The following is an 18,310-nucleotide window of genomic DNA, read 5'->3' as shown; positions in this document are numbered from 1 at the left end:
AGGGAAAAAATGACAGCATAAAGATTTGGAACAACATGAGGGTAATTGTAAAATATTTTTTGTGTGTGTGTGTGTGTGTGTAAACTATCCCTATAATCTGTGTTTCAGGGGTTTCTGGTGCTGATTGGGGTGTGAGTTACAGTCCTTCACACATCTGTTCACTAAAGGACTCAACAGTGATAATGAGATGCACTTATACATACCCTGGAAAATGGACTGGTGAATCAGGAGTGACTCTTACTGTCACAGGTGACTTTGATTAGGTTTATCTCTTCTTCTGTGCATTATGTTGAATAATAATCAGTGTATGACAGCAGCACTAGATATAATGTGTGTGTTGTGTTCAGATCTTCAGGTGGAGTCTCCTGAGAGAGTGACAGAGGGAGATTCTGTCACTCTGAGATGTAAAAGCAGCTGCGCTCTGACTGACAGAGCAACATTCATCTGGTACAGAAACTCACAGCCATTAACTGAGAGAAGAGACAGAAACAATGAACTCCTGCTGCAGTCAGTCAGAAGAGAGGATTCAGGCAGATATAGCTGTGCTGTAGACGGACACACTCACATCTCTCCTGCTGTTCAGCTCAATGTCATGTGTGAGTATGTGTTTTATGTACTTCAGTGTTTTATTTAACGACATATTTTCTTTGACGATTCACCCCTACTTGTCCAAACTTTTCTTCTTCCTTATCTCTGCATCCCCCTCTCCCTCCTCCCTTCCTCTCCTCCTGAGTCAAGTCACCAAAAGTTCACTAAGAATGTCTATATATCACAAAATGATGTATCTTGTGAATCTATTGTTTTTCCTTTTCATGTTTGGTATCATTTTAAATGTCTCAGTGCGATGGGTAAAATGGTCTTAATTTCATTGCAGTCATTGGTATTATGAGAAAGATTGAGGACTCAGGAGAATCCTGTTCTCCTCTTTGGGTGATGTCTCTTCAAGATATCTCCCGAAACCAGCCGTTACCCCCTGGGGTACATGAATTGACCCAAAACAACTCTAAAAAATATTGTTATAACCCTTTTGTTCTGGTCTGGGTATTTAAGGGGAAGTGGCAGAGCAGACTTTTGGAACCTGTAACCAGGAAAACCCCCATGCAGTGCTGTGTCAGTGTTTTCTCAAGTCTTACACTTGAAACACACTCACACACCCCTATGTGTCTCTGTCAGGAATGCATTGCTTACTTTTAGAGTCATCTTTGAGTAATTGATGTCATGTATTATTTCTGAATTGGCTTTTAATCACCTGTGTAATTGGCATGATACATTTTGACCTGACAAATAAATGTTACATCTTGATTTATTCTGAAGTTTTCTGAAATCATTATTCGTAATAGATTAATCTGTAGTCTGGTGTTCCCGCAAATCTCTGTCCAGGATAGATCAAACCGAAGGCACTAATGAATGGAGCATGGGGCACATCATTAAGGAGACATTCTGATTTCTGACTATCACAGACTTAGCACGTTTCAGCACATTTGCGACGTGACGTCTCAAAACGACACCGGGTCCTTAATGAATGAATATTTGAAAGTATGGGATACCCAGAATAATCAAAGACCAAAATTAATTCATAATCAATATTTATGATTATTTACTAATAAGAAACACAATCTAAATTTGATTATCATTTGAAATTGAAGTCAGATTAAGCGTAGAGCTAAAGTAATATTGAAACTAAATTCCAATAAATTAAGTGAACTTCACTGGAGCGCTGGAAAGACATACACGCATTATACCTTCGCCCAGACCGTTGGACTCCGTCTTTGGGCCAATGGGTGGTCTTGACATAAATAATTACGATTTTTAAAAATGTTTTTGAAAGAAGTAGCTTACGCTCACAAGGCTACAAATTTTGATCAAAACAATAAATAACATAGTGACATTTTTAATATAGTAGCAATTGGAGCGCTGTTGAATGGATTCTTAAACACCTCTGATTGGCCATTGTGTTTAGGTGCTCTGATTGGCTACAATGATCAACGCTTCAAAAACATGTTGTCTTCACCGAGCGCTTACACAGATACACACGAGAATGTTTGAATGCAGGTGTCTATCAGCGCATCTGTCTATCAGGGGATCCGTCTATCAATGGATATATTAGGGATCTGCTGATAGATGCCTGCTTTTAAACGCTCCTGTGTGTATCTAAGCGCTGTGTAAGATGTCTATTTACAACATGTTTTCGAAGTGTTGATTATTGTAGCCAATCAGAAACATATGTTGAGCGTGTGAATGCAATGGCCAATCAGAGGTGTTTAAGAATCCGTTCAACAGCGCTCAAAATGCTAGAGGGAAATGCTGGTTTCGTCACATTTTTTTAATTTCAGCAACGACTTGGTACCGAAATCGATACTTTTGGCAACACTAGTGTCAGGACTAGTAAACGAAGGCTGCTATGTTCACTCTTACATCCAACAACAAAACACCCCAATCGCTTACGAGACGTCCCTTCAAGTGTGCTATTAGTATAATTCTTTTAAACTAAAAATCTTAGTCTTCTTTTTATATACTTCTCAGGAATATACTTAAAATTGCACTTAAGTATATTTGGCCTACTTGTACCTATCTTTTGATCGAGATATACTTAAAAGTATAATTAAGTATTCCAAGTATACGTGGCTTGTAGTTGTGTTTTGAAAATACTGATGTAACAAGATTCGTTGTTATGGGAAGAAGGAGACGGGAACCAGCGAACATTCAATAACTTTAATATAAAAAATAAAACAAATACAAAACGAAAGTAAAAGACAGCAGCCCCCCACGGACAACTGCTGTCACAATAAAACAAAGCACAACACAAGTTCAGGCCTGTCCTCTCTCGATCTCAACTATTGTCTCTCCTCCTTTTGTGCCTCCGCTCCTCCGTGAGAGATACAAGACCGGTGCGTCTCACAGGTGTCGCTCTTCAGCAATCACGCCATCGGCCTCGCGGCCATTCTCTCACGGCCCTCGACCTCGTCCTGCTCGCCACATACCCCCATCGCCCCTCGCAGGCCAGTGGGTACCCACGAGACTGTGCTCTACTCCCCCCGCCTCCCCCTCCTCCGGGGAGACCGGACACGGCGGCTGCGGTACCTGGGGGTATGGACAGACGAGACAAGAGAAAAGGAAACGGAAGCATGAGGAGTGACAGAGACAAGAGAGGGGAGAAAAAAAAAAAAAAAAAATCTTGGTCCGGTTCCCACAATGCGCTGCCATCTGGTCCTCCACCAGCTGGGTGGTGATCTCTGCGGTGCCTGGCGGTGGCGCTGGATAGCCCTCGGTGGACGACTCGACACTCCGCTGCCGCCTGGTGGACGGCGACGGCTCCTTTCAGGTTCGGGCAGTCGCCAGGAGTCCCCCGTTCCCTGCTCCTCCCCATCAAGGCGGACGATAGCAGGCTCCTGCCTCTGGCAAATGGCGGCTACTCCTCCGCTCCCTCATGGACGGCAGCCGCCCCTCCAGCACCCAGGCGGCCGGCAGCGAGCTCGACCGTCCCCCCCGGCAACTCACTCCAGCGCACCGCCTCGAGCGTCCATGGCAACGGAAACTGCCCGCAAAATAATGGGAAGAAGGAGGCGGGAACCAGTGAACATTCAACAACTTTAATATCAAAAATAAAACAAATACGAAACGAAGTAAAAGACAGCAGCCCCCCACGGACGACTGCTGTCACAATAAAACAAAGCACAACACAAGTTCAGGCCTGTCCTCTCTCGATCTCCACTGTCGTCATTCCTCCTTTTGTGCCTCCGCTCCTCCGTGAGAGATACGAGACTGGTGCGTCTCACAGGTGTCGCTCTTCAGCAATCACGCCACTGGCCTCGTGGCCTCCTCCTGCTCACTGCAATTGATTTATAAAGAAAACAGATATGCTCCTAATTCTGAGTATCTGAGTTTTTGAGTAGGCTAGTCCACTGGAAGTGTACTTAGGAATTTACTTCAAATCTCTTTACTTTTTCCCAGCCACTGACTGAAATTTCAGGCTATCAGTTTTTTCACTGTTATACGGTAGGGGGCGCTATTACGCATCTTCTGAAAGAGTACATAATCTCTGTATCAAAACAGAAGACGACGCTGAAACAAGTGATACCCTGCGTCTCAATGTCCATACTGTATATCCTTAACAGTATGTGATATAAAAATAAGTATGTCCCAAAGCATAGTATGTTGAAAAGAGTATGCCAGAAGTCCCTGTATGGTCTTCTATTTCTGATGGATTTTCGAAGTGTGGATACGTGCTCACTATAACAGCTAATCATGCCCACAATCCATTGCGCTTTGGAGAAGGATCCAGTTCAGAACTACAAATTTCATTTTAACTTTTGTCAATCATCCTTTTGAACCCCCTTTCACATTTTTGTATGAATCAAAAATATAATATTAAGCAAATTTTAGTCTTTAGTTTAGTAAAAAACTAAAGTTCAGCTAAATGTTTCATTGTTTCCCCCAAACTAAAACGTACCAAGATGAAAATAAATGTACAAGTTATGTACTGTACATCACTAACTATTATTTTAATTGCGTTGCAATGTAAACAATTCATGTGTCCAGAGAAAAAAGTAACAGCGTAAAGATTTGGAACAACATGAGGGTAATTGTAAAATATTTTTTTTTGTGTGTGTAAACTATCCCTATAATCTGTGTTTCAGGGGTTTCTGGTACTGATTGGGGTGTGAGTTACAGTCCTTCACACATCTGTGCACTAAAGGACTCAACAGTGATAATGAGATGCACTTATAAATACCCTACTGGACATCAGGTCAAGAAAGTGTTCTGGAGCAAAACACTGGTAATAGATTATGAAGAGCCTCCAGATCTGTCTGAGAACCCTGAATACAGTCAGAGGCTTCAATATCTGGGAGATAAACAGCAGAACTGCAACATCAGACTGAGTCATGTGACACTGACGGATGAAGACGAGTACTATTTCAGTTTCATCACTGATAAACCTGATGGAAAATGGACTGGTGAATCTGGAGTGACTCTTACTGTCACAGGTGACTTTGATGAGGTTTATCTCTTCTTCTGTGCATTATGTTGAATAATAATCAGTGTATGACAGCAGCACTAGATATAATGTGTGTGTTGTGTTCAGATCTTCAGGTGGAGTCTCCTGAGAGAGTGACAGAGGGAGATTCTGTCACTCTGAGATGTAAAAGCAGCTGCGCTCTGACTGACAGAGCAACATTCATCTGGTACAGAAACTCACAGCCATTAACTGAGAGAAGAGACAGAAACAATGAACTCCTGCTGCAGTCAGTCAGAAGAGAGGATTCAGGCAGATATAGCTGTGCTGTAGACGGACACACTCACATCTCTCCTGAGGTTCAGCTCAATGTCATGTGTGAGTATGTGTTTTATGTACTTCAGTGTTTTATTTAGTGATGTATTTTCTTTGACGATTCACCCGTTACTGGTCATAAGTTTTAAATGTAAGAACGTCTCGGTTACGTATGTAATCCTCTGTTCCCTGAGTAGGGAACGGAGACATTACGTCAGATGACGACGAATGGGGTTTCGCTTAGAAAGCCTATCATCTTCGAGTATAGAAAACGAGCCTATGGCAATGAAATGCCATGGGTCTGCAGAATTTGGATTGCGTATCTCCGCCCCACCCTGGGGGTATATAAGGAAGTACGCTGGCAACATGCAGATATGTCTTCGCTGAGGAGCCGAGACTGAACTCAGGCGTTCCAGCGTTCCAGCGGAAGTGGCAGGGAGACGTAACGTCTCCGTTCCCTACTCAGGGAACGAGGGTTACATACGTAACCGAGACGTTCCCTTTCGTAGTCACTCCGAGTTACGTCGGATGACGACGAATGGGGTTCCCAGTGTAATCACGCCACCTCTCGACTGTCTTCCAGTGCCCTGCGTAAGTCTGAGCTCCCTGTCGTGAGACTGGCACAGAGGAAGGACTCCTACTTAAAAAAGAATGGCTTTTTGATTGTTTGGATTTATTTACAACACAACATAATCCAAAGATACACAACAAATGACAAAAAAAAGCACATTATTTAACACACTGAACTAAAGACAGAGACTTAACCAGTCACACACCTTTGTGCCATTCCTGAAACATAGTACATACCTGTTATTTCCATGGTGTTTGATTTTTCACTTTACCATGTTCATGTACGGAGACTTATGTGAATGTTGAAGTCAGCAGGACTCCTCAGTGGGGCATTTGGTCCCTGAAAAAAAAAAAAAAAAACCCTGTGAACATACTGATATCAAGAGAAACTAATAGGGCTGCTCGATTTGGGGAATACGTTTTAGATTTTTCAGGTTAAAATTGCTTTTTAAAATGTACAGAATACACACACACATATATACACATATACACATATATACACATATATATATATATGTCGGGCTGTCGCTGTCGGGCGGAAACCTCGTATGTCCAAATTTGGTCAATTTCATATTTTTTCACAAATCGATGCTATTGGTTAGTCCCCACGTGGTTCTGTTATTTTTACAAATTATTAACCAATCTAAAGTGTTGAAAATAGCTTGAGAGCAAATCTCGTAACTCCATTGGACACTTCAACTGTCTGAGAATCCTCGTAACTCCACCTCTTCTTCACTCCGCGGCGGGAGCCTCGCGGCATTTTGAACTCGCAACGATTAAGAAACCCTCGTCGAGCAACACGTAAAGCAAGCCTTAACTCTGATTATCTGTGTTAAACTATGATATCAGTTATTGATGTATTTTAAATGTCTACTAGGCTTATTATTAGTCTTATGTGACGAGTCAGTAGGCAGATCCATATGCAACAACTTTATTTTAAAAGGGCAGGTAAAGAGAAACTCTAGGAATTCTTGAGTGGGACACGCCGAGAGGAAAGTGAGAACAGGCTGGAAGTCGAGGGCAGGCGGCAAGCAAACAGAATCCAGGGACAGGCAAGAGGTCGAGGCAGGCGGCTGAGAACCGAGGTCAGGATCAGGCACTGGGTCGAGAGGCAGGCTGCAGACAATCAGATAAAGGAGTTATTAGCGAGGGTCAGTAACACAGGAAGACAAGGTACTCAAACTGCTCGGACATGCACACGATTAGAGGCAATACTTCGCAAGGAACACTCCATGAACAAGGCATATAAAGGCTGAGCCAATGAGCACTGATGCAGAACAGGTGAAGGCAATAACTGCACAAATGATGCATACTAATGGGGAAGTATGCACTGCGCTAGAACTCGGGAGAGGGCGCTCGTGACTGTGACTGAGGGATGGGGAAACCAGGGAGACTGGACTCCATAACATCTTATTATACTTGTGCATTGAAGTTTTAAAATGTATCTAATATAATACTTGAATTGAATTAAATGTTTTGGATACCAGCTTTAAATTATTGTTTTTATTATTATTTTACTGACTCGAAGTTGGCACTGTGCATGTAAAATACCCCAAGTAGCAGGTTTTATTTATGGGAGAAAAAGGGTCTGTCTACTGGCGCCAGTAAGTTAAGCCTATTTTTGCATAACTCTGTCTGTTTTTTAGACAATAACGAGTGAAAATAGTTAGGTTAGATACATTTGAGTAGGCTTGTTTTGTTAAAAATCGATAGCTGTAATGCTTCGGTGCAGAAGGAAGCCTGTGAGCCACGAAGGTAAGTTTGCGTGCAGATTAGGCAAATTTCCACCTATTAGACAACGTTAGTCAGCTCATCATTTTTTGTTCTGCTTCACTTATAGCTCTTAAACCTTTAAAATGGAGTTTAGGAAGATGTATGTAACCACAGTCGTTAGCTTTGGTTAACTATTGAAGTCTTTTCTCTTGTCAAAAGGCTCAACGCGACCGCCGATTTTGTTTGCGTGCAGATTAATTTCTGCCTATTTTAGACAGCCTAATATTTTGGTATTGCATCACTCATATCTCTTAAACGTTTAAAATGGAGTTTAGGAAGATGTATGTAACCACAATCATTAGATTTGAATAGCTCTTAAAGCCTTATCTCTTATCAAAAGGCTGAACGCGACCGCAGACATTGATGAACACTGCTGGCAGCAGCGACGTCTGTGTCCGTACCATTCTAATCAATGACAGCGTAACCTCGTATCTCCCTGCTCCCAAGTCATAAATCTCGTATCTCAGATTAAACATAATTTTAGGGAAATGTTGTGTTAATGTTGGTATACAACAGTATATGATAGCAATATAAGGTATAATACCAACTTTAACGATACAATGTTTAATAACTCAAAAAATATGCAGTTTTTTTAATTTCCTGAAAAATAATGGTTTTGGAGATACGAGGATTCCGCCCGACTGTATTTTTACAGTAAACACGGTTCTAAACATTATAATATTCACCATAGTATACACTCATACTAGCCTACTTTTACCATGCTGTGTTTTATTATAGAAAATAAAAACATCCTCGTGTCGAACATGTATACATTTAGCACTGAAAGGTTGCCTACCAGTCTAGTTCACATTTCAACATGTTTCTGTCTATATATAGATACATATACATGTACAATATTAGGCTTCATGTTTTTACTCCAATCTCATTTCATAACATACATTTTAATCTGGCACCACCAGTTTAACATGTCTTACCTTAAAAATCGTCTCATCTTCAAATCGCGTTCTTCGAATTCTTCTGAGGTAAATCCAAGTGAAACAGCACAGCATAAACACAGTATTCCAAACTCGATGAAAAGCAGAGGAGTAAGTTACCGAAGTCTCTGATTCTTTGTTTTGAGGTAATGAGGGCGTTTACAGCTCTGCTTTAGTCGCGTGGATCATTTGCATGTCAATCGCTCGTGCGCGCGTGGGCGGTCACATTAGAGTTAATTAGGACGCGTTTGATAAACTGTATATGCCGCTGCTTTCATACGGATTACTTAAACGGAGAATATTTGTTTTTTAAATAATTTACATGCTTTAACCCCCTGAGGTCGACGGTATCGCCGGCGATACCAGCTCGCTTTTTTTTTTATCAGTGTAAAATAAACTCATAAATACTCTGTTGACTTTGATTTTTCATAGGAGTTTCGTACATCAATCGATTCTGTTAAATGTGTATTATTTTTGTGTATACTCATAATAAAAACAAAGTGTTGAGCTTTTCGCCAAATAAAGAAAAATAAACACGAAGCGAGTTCTGCCTTCTCTCTGTCAGTGTAGTCCATTCTGAAACGCGTCCGAAAATGAACAATAACTCACCGAATACTTCTCACACAGACACGTGAGATATGTCTTTATGAAGCTTGAAATCTCTTCTTTTAAATGAAGTAATTTATATAAAAAACAAATGTTTTCAACTCATGTAATCCGTTTGAAAGCAAGGAGAGGTACCGTTTTTCCTTCTGCCTCATTATCTCTATAATGAGTTGAGGCCGCCCCGCCCCCGGCGCTATTCAAATGGTAAATAGTTTAGGTGATCTAGTATGCATCGCATACGCCCCCCGATCAATGCCATAAAAACACAGTTTCTTCATCAGACTTACTGATAGTTCATCGCGTTTTGAGTATGGCACGCTTCTCCAGTAAAGACGCCCTTCAGATGATTCTGGACAGCGAGGAAGAATGCATGATACCGGGTTTTTTCCTCAGAGGAAGATTGTAACTCAGACTACGAACGGCAGCGTTTTGAAGAGCGAATTCTGCCGAGGACACAATTTCGGAGTAAGTTTTACTTAAAAGTCTTTTGTCTTTTATTTTTCGTGTTCGCATTTATGAGGAAAAAACAATATTACGTGACAGTTCTCCATTATGGACGCGAGCGCTCTGAAAGCGCACTAAAAGACTTTCAAACTTTCACAGAGACCTCAAAACAGAAACTACAAATCCTTTCTTTAAAACGAATTTCGTTTTGTATCAATTGTATCTTCATTTTAATAATTTTTTCATTAACAAATTTCCTGGATTTAAAGTAAATATAGGCTAGCAATCACAACATAAGGTGCTTGAACTGGAGATCATCATTAACCAGACCGTAGCCTACTCGCCTCACATGTCTAAAAAATGTGAAATATATTTACAGAAAGCTGGTTCTAAACAAAACCATCCAAAACAAAAAACTATGTAGCCTAATAAATGTGCATTTATCCGGTGCCTTCACTAGCCTACTGCGAAGATCGCGAGTCAATAGCCTATCGTCAACTTCATCTTTGCCAGAAGTTAAATTTAAATTGCGTGTGTGAATGAATGATGATGTTTTAGCAAACTGTATTGCTATACTGAGGAAAGGAAAATTCGACTGAAATATGTTGAAATAAAATGTAGGCTATTTGTATAAGCAACGTATTAAACTGCAAATTAACAATATGCCCTAATATTTCATGAAAACAACGTTACAGTCAGGCGAAATATGAAAGACAACATCTTGTTGACTAGATTTGGGTACAGTTTTTACTGTAGAATATACTGCCACGTCAAAAAAGCTTTTGTTTAGCAATTTCTATATCTATTTTTGTCAAAAATAAAGTCATCAACTAAGATGTTAGCTGTTCCAATGTTGACTATATTCAAACTAATGAATACATAGATAAAATGTAGGCCTATAATCTTTTTTTTTTTTTACAAAGAAAGAGTACACTTGAAATATTGTTGAAATTGTAATTATTGTTGTAATTGTAACCTTTTTAATAAAATAGCAAAACATATTTACAAGATAGATGTAAGCAAAATCTTAAATGGTCAATATAAGTCTTCTTCTAAATATATCTTTTGTCCTTGCATTGTGGCTCAGTCAGTGTCACACCTGAGTGAATGGCTCATCATTATGCAGAGTGGGTGGGACACTGTATTCTAAGGTGTAAACCACTCCTCGTTCACGCCCCCCTCGCATATTGGCTTTCCAAGCAAAACCTGTTTTACATCAATTTAAATCAATGTATGGTTTTATGTGAACGATAAAGCAAGACTATTTTCACATAATTTTGAAGAAAAAACTCTAGGCGAGGACATCCATTAGTCAAAAGTCTTATTGACACATATTTACTATGTGTTTTGTGGCCTTATTTCAGAAATTTTTGTTTTTAGTTTTTTCAATAACCACGCATAAACATTATTCTCTCAAAAATGAAAACATGTACATACACGTGGCTCACATATTATGGTAGCCCTGTTTGCTATATAGAGTGAATTTACACCTTTGCCATTAATATGTTTATATGCAACTGAAAAAAGCACAAATGTCAGGGCATGTCAGAACATCTCAAGGGCCCCAAAAACAGCCCAGACCCCAGAGGGTTAAAAATACAGACTCCAAGCGTTGTATAGACATGCATTTCAAGTCTGTGTGACAAACATTCACTGAGTTACAGGTCATTTTCTGTCACGTTTCAGAATGAGTTTCACATTGAGAGAGACGACAGAACGCGCATCATGTTTATTTTCTTTATTTTACGAAAAACACAACATTTTGTTTTTATTGTGAGTGTACACAAATAAAAGAAGACATTTAACAGTTTTGAATGATGTATAACACAAGTATGTAAGATCAAAATCAACAGAGTATTTTGAGTCTCTTTTGCACTGATAAGAAAAAAATGAGCCTATCGCGCCAACGCGATAGCCGACCTCAGGGGGTTAAAACAAGTATGTCCCAAAGCATAGTATGTCCCAAACTAAAACGTACCAAGATAAAAAATAAATGTACAAGTTATGTACTGTACATCACTAACTATTATTTCAGTTGTGTTGCAATGTAAACAGTTCATGTGTTCCAGGGAAAAAATAACAGCGTAAAGATTTGGAACAACATGAGGGTAATTGTAAAACTATTTTGTGTGTGTGTGTGTGTAAACTATCCCTATAATCTGTGTTTCAGTGGTTTCTGATGCTGATTGGGGTGTGAGTTACAGTCCTTCACACATCTGTGCACTAAAGGACTCAACAGTGATAATGAGATGCACTTATAAATACCCTACTGGACATCAGATCATGAAAGTGTTCTGGGCTAAATTGTTAATACATGGTGAAGAGCCTCCAGATCTGTCTGAGGACCCTGAATACAGTCAGAGGCTTCAGTATCTGGGAGATAAACAGCAGAACTGCACTGTCAGACTGAGTCATGTGACACTGAAGGATGAAGACATGTACTATTTCAGATTCATCACTGATAAACCTGGTGGAAAATGGACTGGTAAATCTGGAGTGACTCTTACTGTCACAGGTGACTTTGATGAGGTTTATCTCTTCTTCTGTGCATTATGTTGAATAATAATCAGTGTATGACAGCAGCACTAGATATAATGTGTGTGTTGTGTTCAGATCTTCAGGTGGAGTCTCCTAAGAGAGTGACAGAGGGAGATTCAGTCACTCTGAGATGTAAAAGCAGCTGCGCTCTGACTGACAGAGCAACATTCATCTGGTACAGAAACTCACAGCCATTAACTGAGAGAAGAGACAGAAACAATGAACTCCTGCTGCAGTCAGTCAGAAGAGAGGATTCAGGCAGATATAGCTGTGCTGTAGACGGACACACTCACATCTCTCCTGCTGTTCAGCTCAATGTCATGTGTGAGTATGTGTTTTATGTACTTCAGTGTTTTATTTAGCGATGTATTTTCTTTGACGATTCACCCGTTACTGGTCATAAGTTTTAAATGTAAGAACAGATTTTCCTGCTAAAACAAAAGCGGAGATAAAATTCACCCTACAATAAAGCAATAAAATGCACCCTGGACAGAAGATGCAAAGAAAGAGCACAGGGCATTGTCTTGTCCAAACTTTTCTTCTTATGTCTGCATCCCACTCTCCCTCCTCCCTTCCTTTCCCCCTGAGTCAAGTCACCAAAAGTTCACTAAGAATGTATGTATATCACATAATGATGCATTCGAAAATGCGTTTCTGTGTGAGCATTTTCAACAGTAGCTTGTGACTCCAGTGGTGGAGCAGAATTTTGACTCAAAAGATTTATTTCCTGACCCTCCATCGGGAGAGAGCAGCTCCACCCATCTCCGGGTCACCCGTCTCAGGGGCGGGCGGTGTCATGCGGCGGACACAATAGAGCAGGCTGTTCCGGAGTATTTATTTATTTATTTATTTATTTTTGCAGGGGATGACACTCTTGGCGATGAGTAGACTGAGGGGCGGCCCACGAGGCACTCTGGTGGTACGTCGGGGGAAGCGATTCAGTCTCCTGCTGACTGCGGAGAACTGCTGGGCCAGTCCTCAACAGTGTCGCCGAAAAGGCCACCTTGTGAGATGGGAGCATCGAGAAAGCGTACTTTGACGACCTCTCGCACCTCAGAAAGGACAGCCAGTGGCCCTTCTGGACCACCAAGGTGGACATCGTCTGACGAGGGCCTGTGCTGTGACTTGATCGACAAGTGCTGCTCAAATCCGGCTCAGAATTATCCTCGTGCAATAAGAGTGCCTTGGCCTCGCATGCAGAGCGGAGGTGGCCTGCCAGAGGCACAGCCACCCCACCGTCAAGGGTAGTGAGAGAGGTGAAAACTTTTATGCAGAATTTGGCACTTTTGGTGTTCAATATTTTGGCACCAATATAGCTCCATACTGCTAAGTTTTCAATGCACATCTGAGAAAGACCAGGGAAAGGATGGTTGTCAGGTCTGACTCTGATTCAGCACACACTATTACAGTGGAAACTCAGCATCATCCTCATTTCCAGAGCGAAACAGCCCCTCTCCCCGATGCAGCAATCGACATCTGCCCTCAGCTGGAGCCCTGAATGAAACGCTAGGTTCCTCCATTTTTGTATTATTTTTTTAAGGACCAGCAATCCCATCCAGAAGCTGCTCAGGACGCTACAACTAAGCTCTTTCAGGGGAATGCTCTCCTTGGTACTGAAGCACGCAGGGGAACGGTCGCAGCGGACACAGACAGGAAATGTGCAACCTGTCATGCGCTGTCTCTCTTCACGGCGGACTTACCAGCCGTAAGAACGGCTATACAGCACTCTTGGCGCACCGTCACCAGCTGTGAAAACAGCCTTTTTGTTTTGCTCAGTAACAAAAACAGAAGAGAGAGAGAGAAAGAAAGTCGACCCCGCTGCATCGCCCGCACCAGACATGAGAGATCCTCCTGAACGCTTGCTTGTTGTTTTATCACTCAGTAGATTAAACAGCATCGAAACGCTCTGCTCCGAAGCAAAAAGCTGAAGTGCAATCGCACCTGATGCTCATTATATACCCGCGCTGTGTGGCTGAGCAGCTGATGCAAATGATTGCACGCCAATGTGCATTGGCTCATTTAGTTTCACTCGAAGTAGTTTGGCCTCTCTAGCGAGATTCCTATTAGTCGGTCACGTCGTACGTTGAGAGTGACCAACTAAGGGAAGACCTGTTTGGTAGAACCATTATGGTGACCCCTGTACGTTATTATACCTGCTATTTGCTTTTGCTGTGTAAATCCAGCCCGTTCTCATCCTAGGGCGTCATATATTGACGCTTTTGACTTTTCGTCTACATCGAACGCACATGGCACCCTTTAGCGTCAATATGAGACGCAGATAGAAATGGGCCAGAAGGCGCCTCCTAGTGGTCTAACCCTGTCCCTACATTAGACCTAAACCTACCCATAACCGAACAAAGCTCTGTGCGTCTCATATTGACGCTAAAGGGTGCCATGTGCGTTCGATGTAGACGAAATGTCAAAAGCGTCAGTATTATGACGCCCAAGGATGAGAATGCGTTGGTAAATCTCACGTGTGACTGTGCTGTGCAACATATTGTATAATTTAACAGTGAGTTGAATCCAGGTAACTTTTTGTAGTATTCACAGATCAATGTAATAATAGTTATGCTATCATTGGAATTTAATGATATCATTATGTTCTTCTATCAAAACACTTTTCCTGGCATGCAAGAACAAACATGATACAAATGTTGTGTAGTTTTGTCATGTCAGTATGAAAAGTATGTGAGCTTAATGTAAACAGTACTCTTTCATTTGTGCAGTTAGGTACTTTTTGGTTGTTTACTTTTAATAATGGAAGAAATATAGCGCTCAGTAAACATAACATTAGCACAAAAGTACACAACATTGCCTTATCAAGACTTTGGATATGCAAAATCTCCAAGCCTTATCTTTAAGCCTCTCTATGTTTTCTTTCTTTGCAATATATTCACAAATTTGTTAACTATACTGTGAAATAAATGATATTCCGGTTTTCAAATATGTGCAAGGCTATACATCTTGTGTTTTAAACAGGCTACCTTTATAATGAACATGTTAGTTGATCGCGCTATGGCGTGTTAGTTACACTGCATCACTGTCGAGGAATCAGTCGGCTTTACATGCAAATTCATCTATTTCTCTAAAAATACATTACTATGAGGAGAACAATATAGTAAACTTTATAGTTATAACCACAATGTGTATTTGACCAGCAGCGAAAGCTCCCTTTATAAAGTTGTTGCACGCTCATTGAGTTCTGCACTCGGTATAATCAATGAAGCCGGCTACACTCCACAGTGAATCTCTGTGTTTTGTAAATAAAGTGAAATAATTCCTCCGTGTATCCATTATATCACACAGACTCTTGAAGTTTAGTCCTCGATCTTGTATCAAACAGCAAAAAAAGTTGTAGAATGATGTGTTTGAGTTAATTTGCCTGGACATTGCATGTCCAGTTGCTGAAACAATAAATATTGTGCAGACCAAATGTTTAAACACGGCAAGCTTTGCTTAATGCTTAATTTGTCTGTTTTAGACCCTTCAAATAATGTCTCAGTGTTGATAAGTGGATCTGGTGTAATAGTGGAGGGAGATTCAGTGACTCTGAACTGCATCAGTGACTCAAACCCTCCTGCTCTGAACTTCAGCTGGTTTAAAGGAGGAACGATTGTAGGATCTGGAAGAATCTACAGCATCTCAAAGATCAGCTCTGATGACAGTGGAGAATACAAGTGCAAGTCCATCAGTGAACATGGAGAGAAATACTCTGATGCTGTGACTTTAAACGTCATGTGTAGGTTTATTATAAAACATAAGATGCTAATTCTGTTTTGATTAATTTGGTTCATATTAGTCATTTTAAAAATGTGTCAGAGGTCTTAAATAATTTGGTGATTGTTATTAGACCCTCCAAAGAACGCGTCAGTGTTGATGAGTGGATCTGATGTAATAGTGGAGGGAGATTCAGTGACTCTGAACTGCATCAGTGACTCAAACCCTCCTGCTCTGAACTTCAGCTGGTTTAAGGAGAATGAAACCTCAGCTGTTGGATCTGGACAGAGTTTCAGTGCACTACAGAGTGGACGCTTCTACTGTCAGGCTCACAATCAACATGGATCTCAGAGATCAGACGCTGTAACTGTCACAGGTGAAGCTTTTATTAACACACTCCTGTATCTTCACATCATTCATCAGTTTGGAGAGTTAATCATGATGATCTTCCTCTTTCAGTTCATCATGTTGCTGGTGGTAATGTGACTGTGATCACAGCGGCATCTGGAGGATTTTTCTTCATCATCATCATCATCATCATACACTCTCAGAAAAAAGGTACAAAAGCTGTCACTGTGGCGGTACCTTTTCAAAAGGTACACCTTTGTAGCTAAAGAGTGCATTTAAGTCCCTCAAAGGAACATATTGGTACCAAATGTGTACATATTAGAACCCTTTTGAAGGGTACTGTCCCAGTGACAGCTTTTGTACCTTTTTTTCTGAGAGTGTATTATTATCATTTATTATATAAATAAAAGTATATCAATAAAGAGTACATAAATATAATACTTTCAAACTAATTCAGAAAGATATTTGGTTATTAATGGTATATGAAACAATGAAATTACTTGTGTTTTGACAGTAAGAAGAAAAGGATAAACAGAAGATCTGCTATAAATGAGGTGAGATGATCAAAGAACCACAAAATAATATAATTGAAAGAATTAAATGAGCTTTTTTGTAAATTCAGAGATGGTTTTCTTTTTACAGCTGGTCCAATGTGAAATATTGATTTGAGCATAATTATGTTCTACTGTTTGAGTAAGAGACTGTATAGTGACAACACTTTTGATACTTGATTGACGCTTCTGTTCCTAGGGAGTTGGCAAAGACTCTTCCTTTATTGTTACGGCAACAGTTTGTGATCAAGTCAGATTACATAATATGTTGGGAAATTATCAGACTGCTCAAACATCTCATGGCAAACTGACAAATACTGAGACGTGAACTCACAGCATTTAAAATTTCTGTTTTGTGCTGTAAGTCCTTCTCCTTGTTCCCTGTCGATACGGTTCACTCGTACTGCATCGCTTAGTTTTAATAAATTCATGCAGTGAAACTGCACGAGCCAATGGATGCTCCGCGGAGAGGAACGAACCTATGGGGCCCTGTCTTGCACCCAGCGCAATTGACTTTGTACACCGACACATGTATCATTCCTATTTTGCACCCGACGCACAGCGAACTTTTCCCTCGACAGACGCTCGTAAATTAGGGAATGAACTTGCGCTCCCAGGGGCGGTTCAGCGAAAAGAGTGTTCAAGAGTGTTCACCAGTGTTCCGGCGCAAACTTTCCCTGGTGCTATTTTGCAGTCTAAGAAAACAATTCCGCCACTGACCAGGAAAAACCTAGTTTAAAGTCACCGGCGCGTTTTCAGTGGCGCGTTCAGATTATATTTTAAGGGCGCATGCTTGGCCATAATGTAGCATGTGCACAACGCGCATACACTTTGCTTCTCTCATCTACACACAGATGCAGCAGATGACATTTTTGCAAACCATACATAATTACAAGGAAAAATATTGCACACGAGGGAAATCATTGTGGTGTCCATGAAGATGTGAAAAAATAGGCATTAATCTAGCTTACATATTTACCCAAATGATTATACGCCTGTTTAACCGAAGCTTATTTGGGTTGGTTTCTCATTTGCTCGTGCAGTTTAACTGCATGATTTTATTAAAACTGCAGTGAATCGGAGAAAAAGGAGATTTCCCATTGTGTCTAGCGATGCAGTATTCGTTCCCATTATCTCAGGGAACCGATGTTACGCAATAATAACTGAGTACGTTTCCCTGTAGAACGATTATCCCAGTGCAAACACATATGCAGCTCTTGAGCTCAAGTCCAGATCATCTGACGAGTGAAATGTTGAAAACTACATGTGCAAAACAGTTTGTTCATTCAAAATGTAGGTAATAATCTCTCTGTCTTTCACGCAGTCTGTCTCGGATCCTGCTGTTCACCAGTCCGGCTCTTCTGAATATGAGAATCTGTCTCTTCAGTAGCTCTTCAAGTCTTCTCAAGAAGAAACTCTCATTACTCTTACTCAATAGATACTATACAGTCCTTGCATTCAGTCTTTTCAATCTATATTATATGAGCAATCTCACCAACAGTAATCAAATTGTTAAAATATGTGAGAAAGATTATTTGTACCATTGAAGTGTTTGCTTT

At 40.7% G+C, this 18,310-nt stretch overlaps 1 protein-coding gene across 1 annotated transcript in view; it reads left to right on the top strand.

The window, feature by feature from the left end:
- The window catches only part of LOC309493638 (sialoadhesin-like), a 190,702-nt gene that overhangs the window by 16,867 nt on the left and 155,525 nt on the right, over positions 1-18,310 (top strand). The window contains exons 3-5 of the mRNA XM_082162792.1: positions 348-596; positions 4,638-4,985; positions 5,084-5,332. Coding sequence (XP_082018918.1) covers positions 348-596; positions 4,638-4,985; positions 5,084-5,332 — 846 coding nt within the window. The remainder of the gene's footprint in view (positions 1-347; positions 597-4,637; positions 4,986-5,083; positions 5,333-18,310) is intronic.

The sequence above is a fragment of the Leuciscus leuciscus genome (genome assembly GCF_965113295.1).
Source record: "Leuciscus leuciscus genome assembly, chromosome: 3".
In the NCBI taxonomy this organism is placed as follows: Eukaryota; Metazoa; Chordata; class Actinopteri; order Cypriniformes; family Leuciscidae; genus Leuciscus; species Leuciscus leuciscus.
This window is presented reverse-complemented; position numbering and strand designations above follow the sequence as displayed.